Source organism: Limulus polyphemus, unplaced genomic scaffold (genome assembly GCF_000517525.1).
Source record: "Limulus polyphemus unplaced genomic scaffold, Limulus_polyphemus-2.1.2 Scaffold1564, whole genome shotgun sequence".
In the NCBI taxonomy this organism is placed as follows: domain Eukaryota; kingdom Metazoa; phylum Arthropoda; class Merostomata; order Xiphosura; family Limulidae; genus Limulus; species Limulus polyphemus.
The window spans coordinates 23,112-46,454 of record NW_013667174.1 but is presented as its reverse complement, the minus strand read 5'-3'; the positions used below and the strand labels follow the sequence as shown (position 1 = coordinate 46,454).

At 31.1% G+C, this 23,343-nt stretch overlaps 1 protein-coding gene across 3 annotated transcripts in view; it reads left to right on the top strand.

The window, feature by feature from the left end:
* The window catches only part of LOC106464119 (pre-mRNA-splicing factor 38B-like), a 49,795-nt gene that overhangs the window by 11,888 nt on the left and 14,564 nt on the right, over positions 1–23,343 (top strand). For 2 of the 3 annotated variants that reach the window (XM_013924232.2, XM_022391797.1), the window contains exons 4-8: positions 301–452; positions 1,979–2,039; positions 5,761–6,023; positions 11,193–11,330; positions 16,190–16,520. In XM_013924232.2, coding sequence (XP_013779686.1) covers positions 301–452; positions 1,979–2,039; positions 5,761–6,023; positions 11,193–11,330; positions 16,190–16,487 — 912 coding nt within the window. In that variant the 3' untranslated portion in view covers positions 16,488–16,520. Of the gene's footprint in view, positions 1–300; positions 453–1,978; positions 2,040–5,760; positions 6,024–11,192; positions 11,331–16,189; positions 16,521–18,296; positions 18,300–23,343 lie in introns of all 3 variants that reach the window. The other variant, XM_022391796.1, reaches the window with a different exon arrangement.

Genomic DNA, 23,343 nt, shown 5'->3' with positions numbered 1-23,343 from the left:
TCTGAGTTTACGTATACTTAATGTACTTAAATTGAGGGGCAGTCAGCTGCCAGAAATAAAGAACTCTTTCACAGGTCCAAAAACTAGTTAATTAACTTCATTGATTGTTATTTGTGTTTTATATGGAATTTTTTATGATAACTGAAGTATTTGTAAATAAAAATAAACCTATGAAGTACCATATGTTCTTAGATGTTCCAGACACCCTGGTGAAACTTAAGTAATAATAGGAAAAAAACAATTGAATGAAGACTTAATCACTACTTTTTTATACACACACGCACACGTGTATATGTATAGGTTCGAGGAGTGGGTGCTGGTGGTATTGTATCAACGGCCTTTTGCATCTTGTACAAACTCTTTACCCTGAAACTTACAAGAAAACAGCTAAATGGCCTCCTTATTCACTGTGATTCACCTTATATTCGTGGATTAGGGTTCATGTATATCAGGTAAGAATGAAAATGTTACCACTAAATTCAGTTTCATAGCTAGATGTAATTAAATTTATTATTGGTGTTAATGTTGTAGAAAGAAATTTTGCTTAGATAAAGAAAGCAAAGTAGAACAACATACTCTCTTTTTTTATTTTTAGTAAGAGCATTATCTTTCAAAATATTAACATCTCATAAAAAGGTGAGGTTTTTTGCTGTATATGTTAACATACTTCTGTGTGAATATTTCTTTAAATTATGTTAAGAAAATTATGTAACTTTGTGAAGAATCAAATTCCATGTGATAATTATTGACTTTATAGTACTATTATTGTCACTTTTTTGTAATACTAATTCCATTTGTAAAATTTTGTTGGTTAATGCTTATGATAATAAAAAGGTTAGTTGGCCATAACACCACAACTTAATCATAAACTGATTAAAAGTTAATAGAAAAGTTTCATATTTTGTGAACCTAACATTCCGTTGAAAAATATTTTTACTGTGTTTAATTTATAATGTATATTAACTTCATAATGTTCAAGTAGGCAATTCTTTGAACAAAAAGCTTTTCCTCAAAGTCTGTGACTTACTACTAGTTTTGAGTCTGTGCTCAAATAAGTAGCTAGAGCATTTTTGAAAGAATAGACGATTCTAAGCTTTTACTTGTTAAATGTTTAAACAACTCTTATTTATTCAATTATGTACAAGCTGCCCAATGTCGGCTAACAATAAGAAGAATTCAATTGTGGTGGAATGCTACAAATTCTTCACATACCTACAGAATGATTTTTTTTTGTTGTGTGTGTGTGTGTAAGTGAGTGTAAAACACTTAAATACACCAGTTCGAAACAATTGGGACTATCTTGTAGTTTAATGTTCACAAGATTGTATCTTGGTACAGTCTGTAAAATAAAAAATTGTGTGTCATGTATGCTTTCACTGAAGATAAATAATCATTTGGATATTTTGGAGTAATATTTATGAAATATAATAATTTTCAGTTTGTATTTTAAGTTGTTATAGCATGCTGTTACAGCTCCTCATAATGTTTAGAAAAGTATTGTAAAAATAGTAGATGTATTGAGGTTGAAATATAGGATAAAATTACAACTGGTTATCAGGACAGACTAAAGTTAGATGTATTTATAAGAAATAATTTAAATTGATACAATAAGATAGAAGTTGGATCATGAATTGCAATTTTTGTTTCTTGTGTCATTGAGTTATGGCTGCATCTATGATGAATTTGGGAGAAATATTTTTTCTTTTAAACGTGAAACACTCCATTCTGTGTTGGACAGCTCAAGAATCCAGTTATATGTCATTGTTAAGTATCCTTATGGTAGATTATCCAGTGGACCATGGAATGATGACCTTTTGATATTTTTTGTAATATATTGATTATGAAATGCCTATTATATAATTAAAATATGCAAAACTATTAACAGTCATCTAAGCATATTTAGTAATATCAAAGTTTAAGGGTCCAGTTTGTATGTATGTTGTTTTTTAGTGTACATACAACTTTTTGTTTACTTAAGGTATACTCAACCTCCAGCAGACTTGTGGGACTGGTTTGAGCCATATCTTGAAGACAAGGAAGTAAGTGTTAATTATTATAAAGGTTTAAGTGAGTTACATTCAAAACCAAAACTACTTTGTATGTTTTACCCAAAGCTTTTCATGTTCTGCATAGATACACTTAGTAAATTTGGAATAACAATCAGTTTCTTTTCAAATGGACTGAGCTCGTGTATCATTCTGTTAATTTCTTTACAACCTGGAATATAGTGATGTTTTTGGCTCATTCACAAAAGTTAGGGTAATCCTTTTTTTTTTGTTCTGTTATGTTGAGCCAGTTCTACTTTTCTTGTTACCTCAGATTTTTTCTTTTTTCTTGAATGACAAATTAATTTCTAAGTTTGATAATGTTTTTTAAAAGTCAAACCTTTCTTTAGATCATTTCCAGTCCTTGTTTTTGCATCAGGCATGGGGGCCTTCATTTGCTTTACTTTGGTTTGGGTTACTGTGTTGATATGCATGTGATGGAAACAAGACTATTTTGTACATTTCATTTTGATTAGCTGGGCTACAAGGTGAAATATTTGTATTTGATTAGATTTGATATCAAATGGTTATTCTTAATAATATAATTTTCTGTAGTCAATGAGTGCAAGTTTCTCATTTCTGTGATCTTGATATACTGAGTGAATAGTAAGCAAATGTAAGAGTTTACCAATGCTTGTATTTTACCGTATGGTTTTAAATGTTTATAACATATCCACTTAAAGTTTATAAGAATATTATTTCTTATTTGAGTAAATGTAATTTATTTTAATTTCCTCAACTTCATATCAGATAAAGTAGTTGACTGTATGAAAAGTTATTGGTACTTTATTTCTGTTAACTTTATTGTGACTGATTTGTGTTTAACATCTTTGTGATGTTAATAAAGACCTTATTGATTGTTAGTTTGGTGTTCATTCATCAGGTGTTGATGGCATGTTTGAAGCACTGGCTGAAATTGGTTCAACTGCAATGAAAGAAAATAAAATGAAATAATTTTTAAATATTATCAAGATTTTAAAATAAAAAGTATGTCAAGAATTTAATAAATTAATTCAAACAAAATTGGTAATGAATGTTACTAGACCATTGTCAGAAGTAAACCTGTAATTCAAAGAAATAATACACAGATCAATATACTTATGGTTTGTGGCAGATTTTCTAGTAAATGAAAACTCGGATAATTCAAGCCTAGATTTTAAATTTGATTAACTTTCTGTTTTTGGAGATCAAGTCCGTTATTTGTGGCAAACCAAGGAGAGCAAATAATTTAGGAATTGTTTACATTTGTGAGGGTCAGTTTCACAATTGCTTCATAAACCATTCAAAAGTTGAGTCGCAGACACCAGCTTTTACTGAGTATAGTCAGCTGATGTAAATTTTTATTTCCAGAAAATGTTGCTTTTTCGAATTCTTGTGCATCCTACTGGTTTTTTTACATTCTCACAGTAAAATTAATAAACCAAATTACCCTAAACTTGGGACAAGCTTTTCAAATAGTATCTAGTTTCTGCATGAAAATAGAACCATTGTTCAGTACGTGAATAATTTTGTTGGTTATAAAGTTTTTGTAATTTTTTTTTTCTAAACTGCTGTTGTAAAAAAAACAACTTTCATCTTACTTTTTTCTTTCATTAAGCATCAAGAAGTTTCATTCTATACATCTAATCAGTTTTAACTTGTTTAGTATTCATTAAATATTTATTTTCATACTTTTAATTTTGCTGGCTGAATCCATTTACTTCCCCCTATAAATCATACAAATGTTGCAAAAACTGATATTTATCAGTTACCACTGACAACCTCATTTTTCAAAATGGTGTCACTGTTACAGTTATAGACAACAATATTTTTTTTAGGTTATGATAAACTAATATCTCATTTTTTATAATAATATTGACTGTTTATTTCTCTGTAGATCAGTAGTCAGTTTACAGATTTATATTATCAAAAATTGGGGTTCATTTCATTGTTGTAGACAGAATGCAGATAACCCTCTGTGTAGCTCTAACTGTGTAACTAATACTGTTACATCTAGTCTGAATACTCAGAATAATGCCTAGATTATCAACTGTTAAAAAAAAAGACAGTGCCCTTTAACCTGACCACATTTGGTTACTTCATTGTGAAGTAGGTTATGTTCTTGTCATATTTTATTCCAAAAATAAAACTAATAGATAAAATTGTTTCAAGCTTGACAGAAGCTTTTTTAAAGGCATGTACTGTAGTTTCAGGAAAGTAAAATCTTAATTTTTCTACCAAAAATTCATTATTTAATGTAATTATTTGCACTCGTACTGTGAATAGTTCAAGTGTGAGGTGATTTTAGTGTTAAGTTGAAAAATGTTATTTTTTTTCATCTTACAGGTTTCAGATTTCATTTGCATAATCTTTAGAACCTCTTAAATGAATATAAAGTTTTTTTTAAGGTAAATGTCTGTATTTTATTTTTCATTTTCTCTATCATATCAGTAATTGTAGCTGTTATCATCAGCTTACAATGCAATGAAATGTTTAGAATTAAGAAATAATAATAGAAACATTTACATACCTTTTAGTTTTTTATGGAATAATCTTAAAAGATGATTTTTTTGGCTACATTTGTAATTTCACATTTTTACTTTTTTACATATATTTTTTAAGGTTTTATTTTCCTTTCCTGTCCTTTACCATTTATTATTTAACTTGACACATGTCAACAGGTGCCCTTGTGTACTAACCTAACCCTCACAAATCAAGGTGAAGTTTGGGTTACATTTAAAAAATTAGTAAACCTTTCAAATATGCATTTTAAAATATAAATGATACATAAGTAACTAAAACATAAAAGTAAAACCGAAATACAGTTTAACTATCTATATGTAGCTAGGTGAGAAACAATGCTAAGTGTTAGCAAGAATGAAAGTAGCAACAATACTATCAGTTGTTAGATGTACTTGGCAACAATTACTGAATGCCAGTTTTAAAATAAACATTGGGAGATTGTAATTTAAAATTAGCTCGTTTTATTGGTTATAAATGTACATCAAATAAGTATGCATGGCTGGTAAGTCTTAAGTTTTAAGTATAGAAGGTGGGTGTGGCTTCTGTTAGGGGTTAGGAAAATTTATCTTTTGTGGTCAATGAATTGACCCAAAGGAATTTGAAACAAACGCACACACGTAAATAGCACAGTTTACTTAGTTTCTGTCTAGATGTACAAGTACACTGGAGAAGTATTAGTATTCAAGTTACAGAGACCAAAAGTTAAGATTTGTGAATTCTTGTGCATCATGTTTTAACAAAATTGTAATTTTAGTTATTTTTATTTAAAGGTTTCTTTTGAAATAAAGGAATTGAAACTTCGATAATACAAGACTTTGAATTATAAAGTACATGATAATACTAATTTCATTTATAGTAAAGTTGTTTAATTAAATTTTTAATATAACTCGGTAAAACCTTGTGACATGTGCAGAAAATGGTTAATGGGCACTGGCTAATCACTAGAACTCACTGACATATAGCCAACCTGCCACTGCTAATTTCAAGCACTGTTAGTGTCTAAGTCTTGTTTCATAAATATTGCTCATATTAGCCAGGTTTTTGAATTTTGACTTAATTCAATGTAAGCAAAAAAAAATTCAGCTGGACCACTTGCATGTAATTTTAATTTTGAAGTGTTTAGTATAGCATAGTTTCTAATTCATAACTAGATATCATTATGTAATTTGTACATTTGTTGTAACTTTAAGGAAAATGTCATTTTATTTTTTAGGAGATTGATGTAAAGGCAGGTGGTGGTCAAGTGATGACTATTGGAGAAGTAGTACGTCACATGTTGTCGAAGTTAGAGTGGTTCACTACCTTGTTTCCACGAATTCCTGTGCCTATACAAAAAGATATTGAAAAAAAACTAAGTACAGTGAAGCCTTTGTCACGTGTTCCAGCATTCTCTGCTGTAACCACAGAGACTGATCAAGAAGATGGGTGGCAACAAACGAGATCGAATCAGTCTTTCACAGACGACAATCCAAGGAGGTACGTGTTTCAGGTACAGTAAACTTTGGTGCTTACAATTCTTCTATTCAATTTTCAATATTGGATTGTATGTGATTAAAATATCATGAAGTTATTTTTAATATAAAAAAATTGTACTGTAAGTTTTCATGAAAAATAAAATTAGACTAACCTTGGATGCTGTTTATGGCATTGGATCTGTTATCATTTGATCATAACAAGCTGTTTTCAAACATCAAATTGAAAATTCACTAAGAAATGAGTATTAAACAAAGTATATTGAAGTCTTAAGCTTATCTTACCAAAGCATCTTTTTTTCAATTCTTCTTAGTAAAACCAAAATATTTTTGTTAGACAAGAACAAAAAAATTATTTCTGGGGAACTTAGATTCAATTTATAAAAGTATATCTGTAAAGTGAAAATATTAGATACTCTCCAAAAGGTAAGTTGAAATATTGTCTTTGCTAGGTAAAAATTATCTGTACCAACTCTATTGTTTAATTAAACAAGTCCATATTTATTTATAAATAGAATTCCAATACTTGTTATGGTAGATAACGTTTAATTTATTAGTTACCTGAAGCTGCTGTTTTTGAATGGCTTTTTATAAATAAGTAGTCAATCAAGAGCTTAACATATTGTATACTAAAGTACAAGATTACAAGTTATCTCTTTATTAGCAAATAATGGTATATCTTTTATTCCAACATATTTCTTGGATACGTTCAAATTTTAATTTCAGTCTTTTTCAGCTATTAGGCCACCTGCTGTTAACATAGCCTACAACATGCAGCTGCTCCTATTTCACCATGATGTTGAAAAGGGATTTTAGTAGGGTAGGGAAGAGAGAACTGTAAAGAATGAAAATACTTACAAGTGTTAAATGTTTAAAAATTGACAGGATAATCATTGCCAATTACACAGTTCCCAATCTCTAATTGATAAGATATTGATTTGCTGCAGTGCAACAGTGTTGTGAACATGGACATGTAAATTTATTAAAGCTTCATATGAAATTGATGAGAACATGCCCAGTAAATTGAATTCAAGAAAGGAATTGGATTCTAATCACTAACAAATATTTCTTGCTTTAAATTACACTGGACAACAAAAATAAAATTTTCTCTGCTACCAGAAAAAAATACAACTATTTCTGAGTAATTTGATGCTGATTCTAAAAATCATGTTGAAAATTACTGGCCACCTTTAGTTTTAAAGTTATGATAGATTTATTCAAAATATTCTTTTATATCGTGAAAATAACTTTTTCTGTTAATAACTTTATTCATTCATTCAAAATTGCATTAAAGAATGTTCAAAACAGTACATAATAGCAATACCAGTTTAAAAAGCAATGAGTATAATAAGATTATATACTGAAAATACATTCAGGCTATGTTCATCATGGTATTTTTTATTTTGTGTTGCCAAAAATCTGCTTGACTTGTTGCACCTTTCGTGTGTGTTCTCAGTTTCACATTGTAAGAACCAACAGTAATCTCCCATCATTGCAGGAATCCATCGTCCTTGATACCTCTGTTCCATTGTAGAAATATCTTGGTGGAAGCACTCATTGCACTTAGATCATTTGAAAAGAAGTCTAAATGGGAGTGTAAGAAGTGCATCTTTGGTGACATCCTAGACCCCATTTTCCTGTAGTTCTTGAGCATATCACCATTCATCACAGCATAGTTTTCATCTCTGTGATATCCTTAGAAATATTTAACAACGAGCTTGAATGATTTCCAGCCAGTAAGTTCTTTCTGATTGAGTACTGTTTCAAAATCATCATTCGTCAGCACTTTCTGAATCTGTGGCCTAACAAAGCTACCTCTTTTCATTTTTCTTCATTGATTTTTGGAAGCTTATCACATAGATATCTGAAACCATTAGCATTTTTGTTCATTCTTTTTACAAAATTCTTCATGAGTCTCAGTTTAATATGAAGTAAGGGCAGAAACACATTTTGAGGATTCACTAAAAGTTGATACTTGATATTCTGTTTCCCTTGTATGTAATTTTCTCTCATCGGCCATTTCATCTTTTTCAAATGATTTTTATCATCTCGTCTGTTCCAGAGACACAAAAAACAACAATGTTTAATATATCCACTCTACAGGCCTAACAGTAGTCCAATAACTTTTTGATCACCACATATGTTCCACCTATGGATGCCCTCAAATATAATCTGCATGAGCAACAGGAATCAATGAATGAGTGTGCCCATTGTGCAAAAGTGCAGCTTTCGGACTAAAATTAGGTGAGTTGATAAAAAGTTGAGGATGGTGTTCATTATCTAATTCTTCCATTAGTGCATCAACATTTGTACAGAAACCTAAAATATCTTGCATATTGTAGTGAGAAGCAAGACTTTGATGGTGGCTTTGGTAAATTGAAATTCTTATTCCTGGAGCTAATAAATTCCATTGCCATAAAGAAGAGTCAAGAAGTTCTCCATGATGCTTTGATAGAGACAAGTGACAAATCAGATCATTTATCTCTTTTTGTGATCAGATGAAGCAGCTTATGTTGAGGTGTCTCAGGAATAAAATTACCAGATGAAGAGGATAAAGATGATTCATTCTCTTCTTTGCAGGATAACTCTACTGTTTCCCAATTCATAGGTAGATGTAGAACTTGAAGACTATTCTCATGAGGTACAGGTTTCATTGCAGATGCAATATCTGGATATTAAATGTATTGTTTACTTTTGCCTGAATATCCAGAAACATTAGTCGTGCAAAAATAACTGTCAGTTAGATGACCTGTGGGCTCATGCCATATCAAAGGAACTGCAACTGGCATACTTGTTTTCTTCTTATTCATCCACTGTGTCAAGCCAGATGTTCAAACTGTACAACACGTGTGGAATCCAATGTTTTTCTTGGTCCCCAGTTTTACACCCAAAATAGTTGTAGTAAGCTACCTTTTATGTTATGTTTTCTTTCATGAAGCTGTAATATATTTCCCATAAATGTAGTAGAAACTTTGGGTGATTTTTGCACTTTCAGACTTTATTTGAACTGGAGAAAGTGAGCATTGCAAATGTTTTTCTGTGCACGAAATGAGGCTAAGAGACCAACTGAGTGAAAGAGAGGTGAGCATGGGAATGAAGCAAAAGTGATGCAATTCACTACAATTATATCGTGAACAAATAGCATATATGAACAATATATTTGATATTTTACACTAATTCAATACAGTCAGTGTTTGAAGATATCAAAAATGTAAGCCTTTAACCCATTAAACTGTCCAACTAAACTTAATTTCATGGCATAAATCTATTGTACTTAGTTGATTACATGGTATTTCCCATAGAGCTGATAAAATATGGAGATATTATAATAACTCAAAATCTAGATGTGATGGACAAATTCTGACTACATTTTTGAAATCATCACCATCAAATTACCCCTGATTATTTGAGTTTTTGCCAGTAACAAATTGTTTGTTCACCAGTGTTATTTATGTCACCAGTAAAAGGTTATCATGCTGAAACTTAAAAGCATAGGAGCGTATGTACAGATACAATAATACTTACCTAATTAAGACAGTTAAGTGAACTTGACACAACTGAATCCTGTAAGAGAAAAGAAAATTTAAAAACTTAAGAAGTAATGTAATATTTGATATTCCTTATAATAAAAAAAATATATGTCGTAATTCATTATAATCATACACTACATGCATTCATCAATAAAACGTTAATTTTATATTCAAATTTAAAAAATACTTTTATGCAGATAAATAAAATTAGTCTTTGTGCAATATTATTTTTAATGTATAAATAAGATTATATGTTGTTATATCTGAAGAAATGTTTCTCGTATCATTCTTTTGTAATGTATACAATATATTTTTTTTTCATACAAATTAAGTAATGGCAAGAGCAAATTTAATATGTAAGTGAAACTTTGTGACATAACATAATTAATGTGAAAATATTCGTTCTGAATATATCAAAGACCACAGTGTAATAAGTTATAAAGAAATGTGGATAAGAAATTGTAATCATCAGAAATGTACTAATTTATTGTTCATCTTCATTCACATAACTTGTGTCAAGTTTACATATACTGAAAATTTAAAACTGGTTACTTATTTGTCACCAGTAAGTCATATTTATTAACAGATGTGTTTCATACAGGCCTACTCTTTAAAACCACAAATACACGTTTTGTATGAATTACAATAGAAGTGATGAGATTAAATGGAAAGTTACTTCTATTATCTTATAATGTAGTAATTGATGCATATCTTGACTCTTTTTTTTAAGTAAACTGAATGAATATTGCATTTAATAAGAATGATGTTCAATGTCACTCGTTATCTTTTGAACTACTTCCTCCTCCATAAAATGTCATTCTGATGGTTATGATTGCACGCTACAGCCTAAACCAGAATTTCCATTGCGAAAATTTTCTACAAAAACTTTGCACAGAAGTTTGTGTGTACACATTTGTGTAACTTCACATATATCAGAAAAAAGAAATAGCTTGAACCCATTTTCTCCTTCCACTGTTTGTAGAAATGCCAATATGGAATTCATCATGACTTGAAACTTTATCCTGATGTAGCCATACCTTCATGGTATCTTGACCAATATAGTTCAGGAATTTCATATTACAAAATTGGTATATATATCCTCTTTATGGTAACTATGGTTCATCTTTGCTTTACTCTGCACTATATGACATGTACCTTCAACAACAAGTCCACCTGTAGTGGCAATGCACTGTCAGATTTTTGAGAATTTGCTATGGACCATATTTACAAGAGCTAACCATGTCCGTGTAGCCACGGCTCACAGCTGCAGCAACATTCCATTCCATTAAGATGTACAACTCATTCTTATAAAGTGCAGTTATTCCTCATTATTAATGGTATATTGTGCCTCTATATATAGTTTTTCTGATTTTCAGGTAACTGCTTTACTTTTGGCAATCTGTGATTCACAGGTAATTTGAGGTGTATCTTAACTCTTTTTGTCCATTGATGGAATGATTTTTCGGGTTATGGACATGTCACATCCCAAAAATTTCATGAGAAAATGTGTGCCTTCAATCGACATGTAGGATTTTCCTGTGACTTATACCCTATAGATATATATATGTTATAAGTAGCTAATGTGTGAACCTAAACAGAATGAAATTTACTTCACTCTAATGATTATCTGAACTTTCATTCAGAAAAGAAAATGACTGCAAGACCACAAAAGAGCAATTTCAAGACCCTGTAGACTTTGCTGATGAATTAGCTAAAGAAAAAGAGAGGCAGAAGAAAGAGAAGGACAAGCACAGTTACAGCAAAGAAGTCTCACATCACAGGTAAGCATATTATGTTTCTAGTTGGTGACTGTCAGAATGACGGTATTCTGATGTTGTTTAATAGGACGTGTTTTTATTATGTCTTGTTAGAGAGATACTGTTTTCCTATTGTTTCTTCTTCTTTCTTCCAAACACTTTTCAATTGACTGCCATTCCTTCATTTCTTGGCAGATTGACTTGAAGCTTGGTAGAGTTGTATCTTTTTCCAATATGCCTAGACACCTTTTTATTTTTTTCATTTAGGCCTTTTTAATGATTTTATGGGATCAGAGTTTAAGCAACCACAAACTGTATATTTTGGGCTCCGGTGCAATCATAATTATAGTAATCAAGATGAAAATTGGCACAGATATACATTTTCATGAACCCAACACGTTGACATAACAAAAGTTGAATTAGCCCATTTTAAAGGGGGGGGGGTCAGAGCTCACAAAAAGTATAATTTTGGAGTTTTTGGTCAATTACTTTGGCTGTATTTTGACCAATTTGTATGGTGAGATTTTGTGCTTTTCTACAGGTCCCATACATATACATAAAAATGTGGGATATGCCCATTTTAGGGAGGTCAATAGGTTACATAAACCCCATAATTTCAGAGGTTTTGGACAGTAACTTAGCCTTGTTTACATGGAATTTGGTACAAAGATACTTTTCAACAGGAAACACACATTGACAAACAAAAATATTGGACTTGACTGTATTTTGGCCAATTTACATGGAATTTGATACAGAGATACTTTTTTTACAGGTCTCAAACAGAGATACAGACAAGTTTTGTATTTTGCTCAATTTTTCAGCAAGGACTGCACAATTTGGGGGTTTTCATTAACTATTCATGTTTGTGTTAACTAACTTGCATGGACTTTGGTACAAAGATACCTTTTTGCAGTTCCCAAGCAGTGATATAGACAGTTTCGATTTTGTTGTGTTTTTCACAGTTTTTCTTGTATCAAAATTAGCCATGTTTGGATTGCATGGTGGAAACTTGTTGCAATTTTCTCCAGTATTATGCGAAGAGAAAAAAAAATCCAGTCTGCAGAATACATGTACTTTAATACCACCTTTGTAATTTAAAACTTTTGCTACAGGCATCTTTTTCCATGCATGTCATGAGGTTTTAGTGAGTTACACTCAAAATTTAATTAAACTACTATTTTAATCATGGTATACAAATAAATATGGCATAAAAATGTAGCCAGTAATCCAAATTTTAATGGTATATATGTTTCAAGTTCATAATTTTATAAGGCAATATAAAAAAAAACTCATTTTCCCCTGGTATGAGAATTGTGATATTTGCTCTCTAGGTACTCCCTCATCTGTAGTTTATCTACCACCCCTCTGAGAAGTATGAAATTTAACCCTTTCGTGTCAGGCTCATACAATTTTCAGAAATCAAGTCACAAGTTTCACTTGTATAACAATACATGTGGTAACTCTGAGATTTCTTAATCTATTCTCACAAAAACTGTTAAGATTTTGTTAAAGATCATAAGTATCTTGTACACAAAGAATAATGTTATTTTTCTATTGTATTTAATACTCTCAAACTATTAACAAATCGAGTGCAAGGTGATTTTCATTTTACATATAAAAATACCTTCCTTTGTCATAAAGTTTTCATATTTCATTTGCATAAGCCCCTCAGTGGCACAGCGATATGTCTGCAGACTTACAAAGCTAAAATCCAGGTTTTGATACCCGTGGTGGGCAGAGTACAGATAACCCATTGTGTAGCTTTGTGCTTAATTACAAACAAACAATCATTTGCATAATCTCTAGAACCTCCTGAAAGGATATCTAAAGTTCTTTTTTAAGGTAAATGTTTATATTTTAATTTTCGTGACCATATTACTAACTGTGGCTATTAACATCAATGTATGTACAATGCAATGAAATAATGAAAGTTAGGAAATAGAAAAAAAAAATACATACCTTTTAATTTTTGTGTAGAATATCTTTAAAGTTCTTTTTAAATTCATAATTTCAGGTATTTTCACATATAGTTAATTTTTATTGTTCTATTTTCCTTGTATTTTACCACTTATTCATATCGACACAAGTCAACAATGCCCCCTGAGGCATATTACAGTGTCTTTGGGAAATATGCACAACCCTTTGGCAAAATTTTTGTGCATAATATCATAAGCCTTGAGAATGAAAGTTAGGAAATGGAAAAAATATACATACCTTTAAATTTTTGTGTAGAATATCTTTTAAAGCCTTGAGAATGGATGCAAGGTATGATGTATATTTTAAAACATAACTAAAATATAATAGTAAGACCTAAATACAATTTAACCCTTTTGCAATGGGTTTGGTATAAAATTCTTGAGTTCATATACACATTTGCACACATTAAGTATTTATACTATAACTCTTAATGAAGTATGTGTATCTTCACAAAATTTGGTAGATTTTTAGTAAACATTACAAGTCTTTTGTACACAAAAAATGATATTTTTTTAATGAAGTATTTTTACTAAAGATTTGTTTCTGAATATATCTGTTTTATTACCAGTCTCAAATATCATTTATATAATCTCTAAAACCTCCTAAATACATTTCAAACATTTGTTTTCAGTAAAACTATATTTTATCTGTTATTCTCTCTACCCAAACTGTATATGGGGTCAGTCAATTTAAAGGGGCACCTGTTGTGAAAGGGTTAACATAAATTATTCATTATCATATTGTAATTGTTCAGATATAGGATAATTTTTATATGTTTCAATCTTATTTGGTTACAGAGCCATAAACTAGAAAATCAGACCCTTCTTGCCACTTGTCTGCGTGGCAGGAGGGGTCTGATTTTCTATTCGATAGCTCTGTAACCAAACAAAATTGAAGGTTAAAATGCTAAGACAAAATATGTCACGTGTGTCGGACTAGTGGAAATTCAGGATTATTTAAAAGATTGCCTTGTAGAATTAAGAACATAAAGCTTTTTTCCTATTAAAATATGGATTATTAGCTAAGATTTTATGCTATTCTAGTTGGTACAACAAACAAAAAGTAGTTTTATAAAATTTTGAATGTAAAACACTAAAACCTTGTTTCATACGCAGTAAAGGATATCTAAGCTCGTCGACGCGTTTCCTGTGGGAATAAAGTTTGAACTGGAAATGAAATAGACAATTCTCTCTATAGAAACAATGTAATATAATACATCATTTGATAGATTAAAACCTAGGCTTTCCATTGGTTATAAATAATACAGTATTAAATATCGGAAAGAACTATTGGCAATTTGTCAGATACCTGTCACATCCTGTCTTTCAGCATTCGTTAATAGTTCTCTTACGTTTAATTATATATTACCTATAACCAATAGAAGTTCAAGGTTTTCATCTATCAAATGAAATATTGTATAACGTCATGTTCTGAACAGTTAGATGTCAATATCACTCAGAGTACCAACATTGTTCCCGTGAAAAAGTTAACGGCTAGCTTGAATGAATTTGTAACATCTCTTGTCGCACAGTTAGAAAGCCAGAAAATTTTTGAGAGGTAAGGGAATTTGTCCACTTTTTGTATGTTATTAGTCTATATTCTTTGGTGCATTATTTTATTGAATAAAAATTATTAAGTGCATTAGTATATAAAATTAGGTTAACACTCTTTGAAAACTGATAGCAAGAAAAAAGATTAAGTATTTTTTCTTGTTCTTCATGTTTATTCCTTACGTACAATTATAGAAGTGACTAAAATGTAAAAGTTGGGAGCCTTTTAGGTTTGTTAAGATTAGATTAAGTAAAATAAATAATAATAATATTATAATAAAAATGTTTTACGGGGCACACAAGCAAGCAGCTTGTGGGTAATGTAATTTGTTAGCGTAATGTGAGCTGCATGTTCCCCAAGTGATTTACAACTTATAATGTTGCAAATAGTAATTAGACATGGTTCAAAGGGCAATAAAACAATAAAATTTTATTATAAATAGACGTGTACTATTGCAAACTTAAGAGCTAAACGAATGTAGTTTCATGTTACAATTTGGAATCATTTTAGAAAGAAAAAAGAAACAAATATCCAATATATTCATGTACAAATCTTTATTTTATTAAAAATACTTTTTCACTAAAAATTATGATTTTTTTTGTATGTGAAAGACTTGTGATATTAACTAAAAGACTGCCAAATTTTATGAAGATATACACAATATATTGAAAGTTAGAAGTATTAAATCTATAAAAACTTTAAATGAGTACAAAGAGATCACGTGGTCAGTCAAATTGACCAAACCCATGTTGAGAGAGTTAATGGCTCTTGTCTCATAATTAGAAAGCCGGAAAAATTGTGATGGTTAGTTATAGAATATTGTCTGCTTCTTATGTATTCTTTGGTACATCATTTAATTAAATACAAAAATTTAGTGCAACAGTATCATTAGTATAAAAAAGTAGGGTTAAGTTTCATCAAGAGTCATCAGCAATAGATTAGACCCAGGTAAGTTCTATATTTCTTTTTTTTTCTTGTTGATTCTTTATTTGTTATTATAAAAGTAACTAAAATGTAAAAAATTAGAAACTTCTTAGGTTAAATTAGGTAAAACATGTGATAATATTTTTTGCGAGGTATGCTCACAAGCCTGTGTGTTACATAATTTGATAGGGTGTTGTGTGCTGCATGCTTGACAAGTGATTTACAACTTGTATTGCAGGAATATTAGTTTACAGTGCAATGAAAAATAAAATTTAAGTAGAAACAGGCATATATACTTTGAATTTAAAGCTATTTAATATAAACAAATGTAATTTCATGTTACAGTTTGAAGCCATTCTAAAAAGGGTAACTTTTTTTTTTTTATGGTGGTTATGAGCTCAATATTTCATTGTTTTTGGTTGATATTTCAGAAGTAGGAGTCCACACAGAAGCCACAAATCCAGCAAACATCACCGTGATAATGAGAAAGACAGGCGTGAGGAAAGGGATCGTCCCAGACATAGAGAGCGACATCATTCCAGAGACCGAGCTAGACGTTCAGGAGATCGTGCTTCTGAACATAGATTATCTAGAGAGCGGGATGTAGTTAGACCCAAGTACTCCAGAGATAAAGACAGTGACAGACACTCATCTCGTGAACACAGATCTTCAAGAGACCGTGACAGGAATCATGGCAAGGAAAAGGGTTCATCACACAGCCATAGATAAATACTTTTACCTTGAAAAAAAAACTTTTTTTTTGTACATACTGAAGATTTTATGTCAATTGTAGGATAGACTTCATTTTATTGTTTTCAAAGATCTAAGCAATGTCATATTGACCCATTTTACTTAAATAAACAGTTGTTATTTCAATCTTCATTTAGATTTATCATCCATTTTTGCTTATGTATGACATCTTTATGATGCACTTTAAATAAACAGAATCAAGATATAGTTTTAAAATATATCTTGCAAAACAAACATAATTCATTATCATTAGGAAAAATATTTCTTTGGAGATCTGAGTTATTTATTGTAACAGTTGCCTGTTTTTTCCATGATAATACAGACCACATATCCCAGGTACGTGTCAGCTGGAATAGTCTGCTGAATATTTTAATATACTTAAAGAAATAATAGTAAGTTATTTCTACCCATGGTAAGACTTTTCATGTGTGTGTGTGAATAACTGTCTGAATCATTTAATTCTGTACAACTACTTTATGTGTGTAGAAAAATTTCATATATTATTACAAGTAAGCTTTGAGTATATTACCCGACTAAATTATTAGAACATTCCTACGTATATGTCTACAATCAGAACATAAATACATATCAGTTTTTGGCTGTAAATATGAAGAAAGCAGTACTGTCTGGTAATAGGTAAAATCATGGGACTTTTGCTGTTTGTCATTGTTATAGTTATAACTGTAGCAAGTGTACATTTATCAAACCAGTTTCTTAAATGAAGAACATTGTATAGATTTGAAATTTTACTGGACACTAGGTGTTAAAGGCATGCTTAACTGCTAGTTATCATAGTTTGGCTATCTGCCCTAGCCGTCCCTAATTTAGCAGTGTAAGACTAGAGGGAAGGCAGGTAGTCATCACCACCCACCGCCAACTCTTGGGCTACTCTTTTTGCCAACGAATAGTCACATGATAACACCCCCACAGCTGAAAGGGGCGAGCATGTTTGGTGTGACGGAGATTCGAACTTGCAACTTTCAGATTACAAGTCGAGCGCCCCCTGGCCATGCCGGGTCTAGTTATCGTAGTCAAAGGATGAATTGATTTAGAATCAGTTAAGGATCATAAACATTTGGCCAAGTGAATAACATTCGATATACTCTTGCTTATATATTCCAGCTGTTTCATGCTAATTACTCCTTGAAAAATGTTTAGAAAACATTCAGATCTATGACTTAATACTAGATATTTAACTTGGATTAGAATTAAGCTGGTAAAACGTTTCATTTACTGCAGTGATCGTTTAGGATTGTTCTTCTACCCCAACCACTATTCAAATTTATAGTAGGTTGTAACCATGAAAACACAAGAATTGCTAAACATCAATTTAAAGCAAAGAACTTGTATGTTGGTCCCTGGTTGTAGGTGCATGACTCTGCAAAACACATTGAGCTATAAACAATCACTTTTTTTTCATATTTATATTAGACAAAAGAATTTGTAAAAATAAGATATAAAGTACTAACTTCTTAAATCGTTAGCCCTCCAGTGGCACAGTGATAAGTCTGCAAGTTTATAACACTAGAAACTGGGTCTTTATACCCCTGGTGAGCACAGATAGCTCATTGTGTAGCTTTATGCTTAACAAACTCAACTCATTAAAATAGTAATTTCTTTTATAGTTTCACTGTGGAGTTTCGTTTGTTTTTTCCACTTTTTAATCTTGATGGCATGATCAAAATTACTGTTGTGTGGGTCACCCAAATTTTGTCTATTCAAACTGAATTTGAGCTTCAGAAATGAGTTTTGGATTAACTTGTAAACTTTAAGATGTCAATGCTTTAGTTTGTGATTAAATATCAACTGCCTCAAAATCCTTATAAACAAGTCATCTTGAGTTTTAGTAGCTCAAATTTTGTGCACTGCTATTTCATCACATGGTGCAGTTATTCAAGGAACTTAAATTTCAAAATGCATTTTTTTTATTTCCCATTGATATGTTTGATCATCTTTAAGTGTTCCTGAATTATTTGGCTAACACTACTAATATCTGAAGAAAAAATGGGGGGATAGGAAAGTAAAATACCTCTAAATTTGTTAATAACTATGCATTAGAATTTTTGATGTATTTTTGTTACCACCTTTGGAGTATATGGATAATTACTTTTCTTCAAATCATAAATAACAATACAAACTCCCTGCAATATATACCGAACTAAAAAAATTAAATTACACTACATCAGCATTCGTGTACCCAGTTCATTCCTATTGTGCCTCCTGTTACTGGTCATAGGTAAAGAAGTTGTATGAATGTCATTTCCAAAAAAAAAAAAAAACGTATACACGGTAGCCATTAAAAATGAATAATGTTTGTATGTGTCAAATACAGGAACTCTTAATATATCTTGGGATGTATTTGTTTTTAAGCAAGCTTTCAAGGTGTTTGTCCAAAACATGTCAATGCGATTAACTGTTAGACAAAATGCAATAAATCACATTAAGAGCTTTAATAAGAAGTCATTGTAGGAAATAGATGAAAGATGGTTGAAGTATGTTTATATTTTGATCGAACAATAATGCCTTACCATAATAGGGTGAAAGTTTGAAAATAAAATATTTCCGACGAATATGACTGCTTTTTAATGTTTTTGGTGTTAAGGAAAGTCGATGGTAGTGTATTGAAGTAACAGAATTTAAACTTGCGGTCGGCTTGAAAATATATATATCAAGAAAATTTTTGTTTTTATTTCTTTATGTAGATTTACAGAAAATTATACCAATGTAGTATTTTTGTTTTTAAAATATTTTCATCTAGAAATGTCATTTTTTTTTATATGTAAAGTTGAAGTTAGTGCAAAATTTGTTTTATGTTGCACTTCTATTGAAAACCCAGAAATTTGAACCTGACATTACAATAATATGACTGAATATAACAACAAAATACACTGTTGAAGAGTGATTATTTTAACGTGTCACAAATTATTATAGAAACATGAAAATTCACCTGACCATTGAGTTAAAAACTTCAATCCTCTCTTATATTCATGGTTGTTTTACTGTGATTAACTTGAAATAAATTTGCAGTTTGAATCTAACTCATTTTACAGAAGAATGTTAACCGTTACGTTTTTCATTTTGTATTACATTCTTTACATAAAAAATCTTTAACATGAGAATTAACACTGACCCAGTTCATAGTTAACTTTCTCACAACTATAGGTTATTATAGATGGCGTGTGCCTAAAAGAAGAAGAAAAAAAAGAGTTAATATTTCTTTGGAGTTTCACAAGCTAGTCCTATATATATTTTTCTCAATCATTAACTTGCAAACATTCCACTCATTCAACAACCTTCAAAACTTGGATCTTATCATCCCTAACATATCAAACTGCATAAAGCCAGGGGTTCATGAACTTAATTATAAAAAAATTTTAACAGTCTTTTAACAAGTTGATTCAATGTCATCACATCTGTAATGAAAACAAGGCTTCAGCAATTGGGTAATGTTCCATAGGTTTATTTTTAGATGCAGATACCTGTTTTAATATTTCATTTGTTATGTGAAACTGTGCAGTTTGAAGAAGAATATCTTTAACCATCATGGTACTAATTCCAAACTTGACCAAATATGCTTTCTGTGGTTAAAACGAATGTTATGTGTTATGTTCCATATATATGTGCCAATGACAGTGAAAGACTTAGATCAAGATTAAACTTACCTGTGGTATTTCAACTAGATAATTTCTTTCTATAAGTGAAAATAACTAATACTTGCCTTTCTTGAGAGTACAGTATATTAATGTAAAAACATTTTTTTCCTGTTAATGGATTTTTCTTTACATAAGATTGCTTCCCATATCTGTGCTTTCAAACAGTTTATACACTTCTCTCCTACTTGTGTACATATGATTTTATAGTTACAAATGTGATTTACAGTCAATTTCTGTAAAATAAATCGTTGCAAGAAGATGATTCAAGGTTATAAACTGTAATCCACGTGTAATTGTTACTTGCCCAAATAACCAGTAATGTAAAAGCACTGTTCCTACTGGTTTAAAAGTAAATTTTTCTAAAATATTTGTTTTATCACTATGCCACAAGAGCGCTGTGCTAAAAGTTTTTTTTTTAATGTGTTTTGAGCAGTGAATTAATTAAGAAAGAAATATGTTTAGAATTAAACAAATTGCTGTAGAAACCGGGGTGAAGGTTGCTAGAAATACTAGAGAAGAAATCTAAACATAAACTCGTAAGAACTTCTTAAACAGAAACCAGAGTAGAACTGATGATTAACATTTAGGCTGACTAGAACAAATAACATCTAAATCTCCAGCTGTACCTAGGTTTGGTTGAACAAATTATTTTTGAAAGAAATCATGCTGAGGATATTTAAACAAAACAACTTGGGCTTCATGAAACATCTCGACCCTTGAATAACAACGTGTAACAAGTCTGAACAGTACGTCAGTGAATACTAGGATTGTGCGTAAAGTCTATATTGGCACAAGTTTTAAACAGCAATTGTGGATTTAGTAGACCTTGATTTTATGAAGAATCATGGACAAACAAACTCGTACATGTATACAATATCTTTTTTTTTTCTATTTCTTATAACATTAAATCTAACTTGAACATAATCATTCTTAACTGTTTACCTCTCCAGCCAAATTTTCAAATAATTCAAACTAGCTGCACAGTAAGAGTAACTTCCCTTTGCTGGGACGTTATGTCTACCTGCTGTTTGCATCCTTCCCTCTTCTTTCTTCACCTCTGGGGATAATGTCCCAACTTTCATTAACAAATCTGGACAAACAATGCTATGGAAGTAAATCAGCATACGATTTTCCTCAAATAATGAAATGGTTTGCATAGGCCTGGAAAACTTAAATTTTAATTGAGTCCAAAAACTCATCCTCGGGGTATTGTCTCCTTGGTATCTTAACAACAGTTAATTCCTCACAGTTTTGGCTGTAATGGCCAGGATTCCTATATCTTAAACTATTTCCTCTTTCAGGTATCCATTGGGAGGATTTCTTATTCCATACAAACTTTTGTCTGCAGTATTTACCCTTGAAACACGAACTGTTTTGTGGTTTATTCCCACCATTTTGTGTAGCTAGTTGTCTAACCAATTATTTTATTTCTTCTAGACTATTGTGAGTGTGAGTTGATGTTTCAATATTACTGGATCTGACAATTTCATAACTTTGAGATTATATTTCTAATTGTTTATATGATTCTTTAATTAATGGATTCTAGTTCCAACTACATATCTTCCTTTAAGGATGTATATCTACTTTGCATCAGCCTAATTCTCATATTTTCGACTGTTATGGCATCCAAAAATTTGTCACATGCCAATAAATACATCATTCCACGAGGAGTGTCTGGGTAAAATAATTGGACAAGCCTCTCCAAATCTTCCACAAGTTTAGCTAAACTATTTTATTTCTTCTATATTCTATTCTGGATACTTCTTTCTGGTGTGACACACTGAACATGTTAATAAGGCAGCTACCAATGCTTGATAGTTGTTACAGTTCTCAGCTGGAAGGATATTAATCTTGCTGTCCACCTAAGAAGACTTGTTCGCTGTTTCATCAGTTCACTCTGGAAATAATTTCAGAATGAGCTTGGTATGACTCATGATAACTTCACATCATAGTTAATTGGGTGATATTGAATTAGCAAAATAAACTCTGGAATTGGATTTGGTAATGTCATGGCTGAAGTAGACCAGGAAGGTCCTTCAGTAAAAAGTATTACAGCAATAGTGGTGTAAAGAATTTATCATTATGTGTTTATTTTTAATATGAACGTTGTTTTGATTGAATTTGTTTTTAGAAATATGGGTGACTTGTAGTATTAGATATGTGTTGCGTATAACGAATTTGTTATATATTTATTTTAATGTCAACGTTTGTTTCGAATAAGTTTATATTTGAAGAGGTGTCTAGCTTACCGTGTTAGTTGCGCATGGCGAAACACCTGCCAATTCTCCCAAGGTTGTAGAATATTCGTGAACACAAGAATTAACAATATATATCCACTTCCATAGCCAGTATTGTCCAAACGTTCGAGAAAAGCATTGCCCACTCATATAAAAAGACCGAGGCCAAAGAAGAAACAATTAAGTCTGGTAGGAAACTGTTATAACCGTGTGTACGCTATAAACCGTGATTTTGCTAACCCTTACCAACCGAAAAATATATGACATTTGACCAGGAACAGCTATGAATTTCAAACGTCAGTGAATTCTGATTAAACGTTAGTATCTTTCCAAAAATATTGCTAGTTTCTCAGAGGACATTAGTGGTTTTATGAAAATATCATCTTACTTTGAGGGTCCAACAATCGATGCCTGACAAAGCTAGCTAGCTTCCCGACAATTGTACGTACATCGACTTCAAGTTAACTCGCTGGATATCAAGGAGACTCTGAACTAGAAAGACGATTTTAGGCTATTTGTAAGTTAGTGAAATTTCTGTTTATGAAACTTTGTTTATAATAATTAAGCATAATAGTTGCTATTGTAAATTATACGGTTATATATATATATTAAAACATATTTGTGCCAAAAACAAAAACGGTATGAATCAATCTTGTTGGCAAATAGCGATATCGGCATATTTCTAGACCCTAAATCCAGGGTACAATTCAACTATTAAAATGGCTAGGGCGCTCGACTCACAATCTGAGGGTCGCGGTTCGAATCCCCGTCGCACCAAACATGCTCGCCCTTTCAGCCGTGGGGGCGTTATAAGTGACGGTCAATCCCACTATTCGTTGGTAAAAGAATAGCCCAAGAGTTGGCGGTGGGTGGTGATGACTAGCTGCCTTTCCTCTGGTCTTACACTGTTAAATTAGGGACGGCTAGCGCAGATAGCCCTCGTGT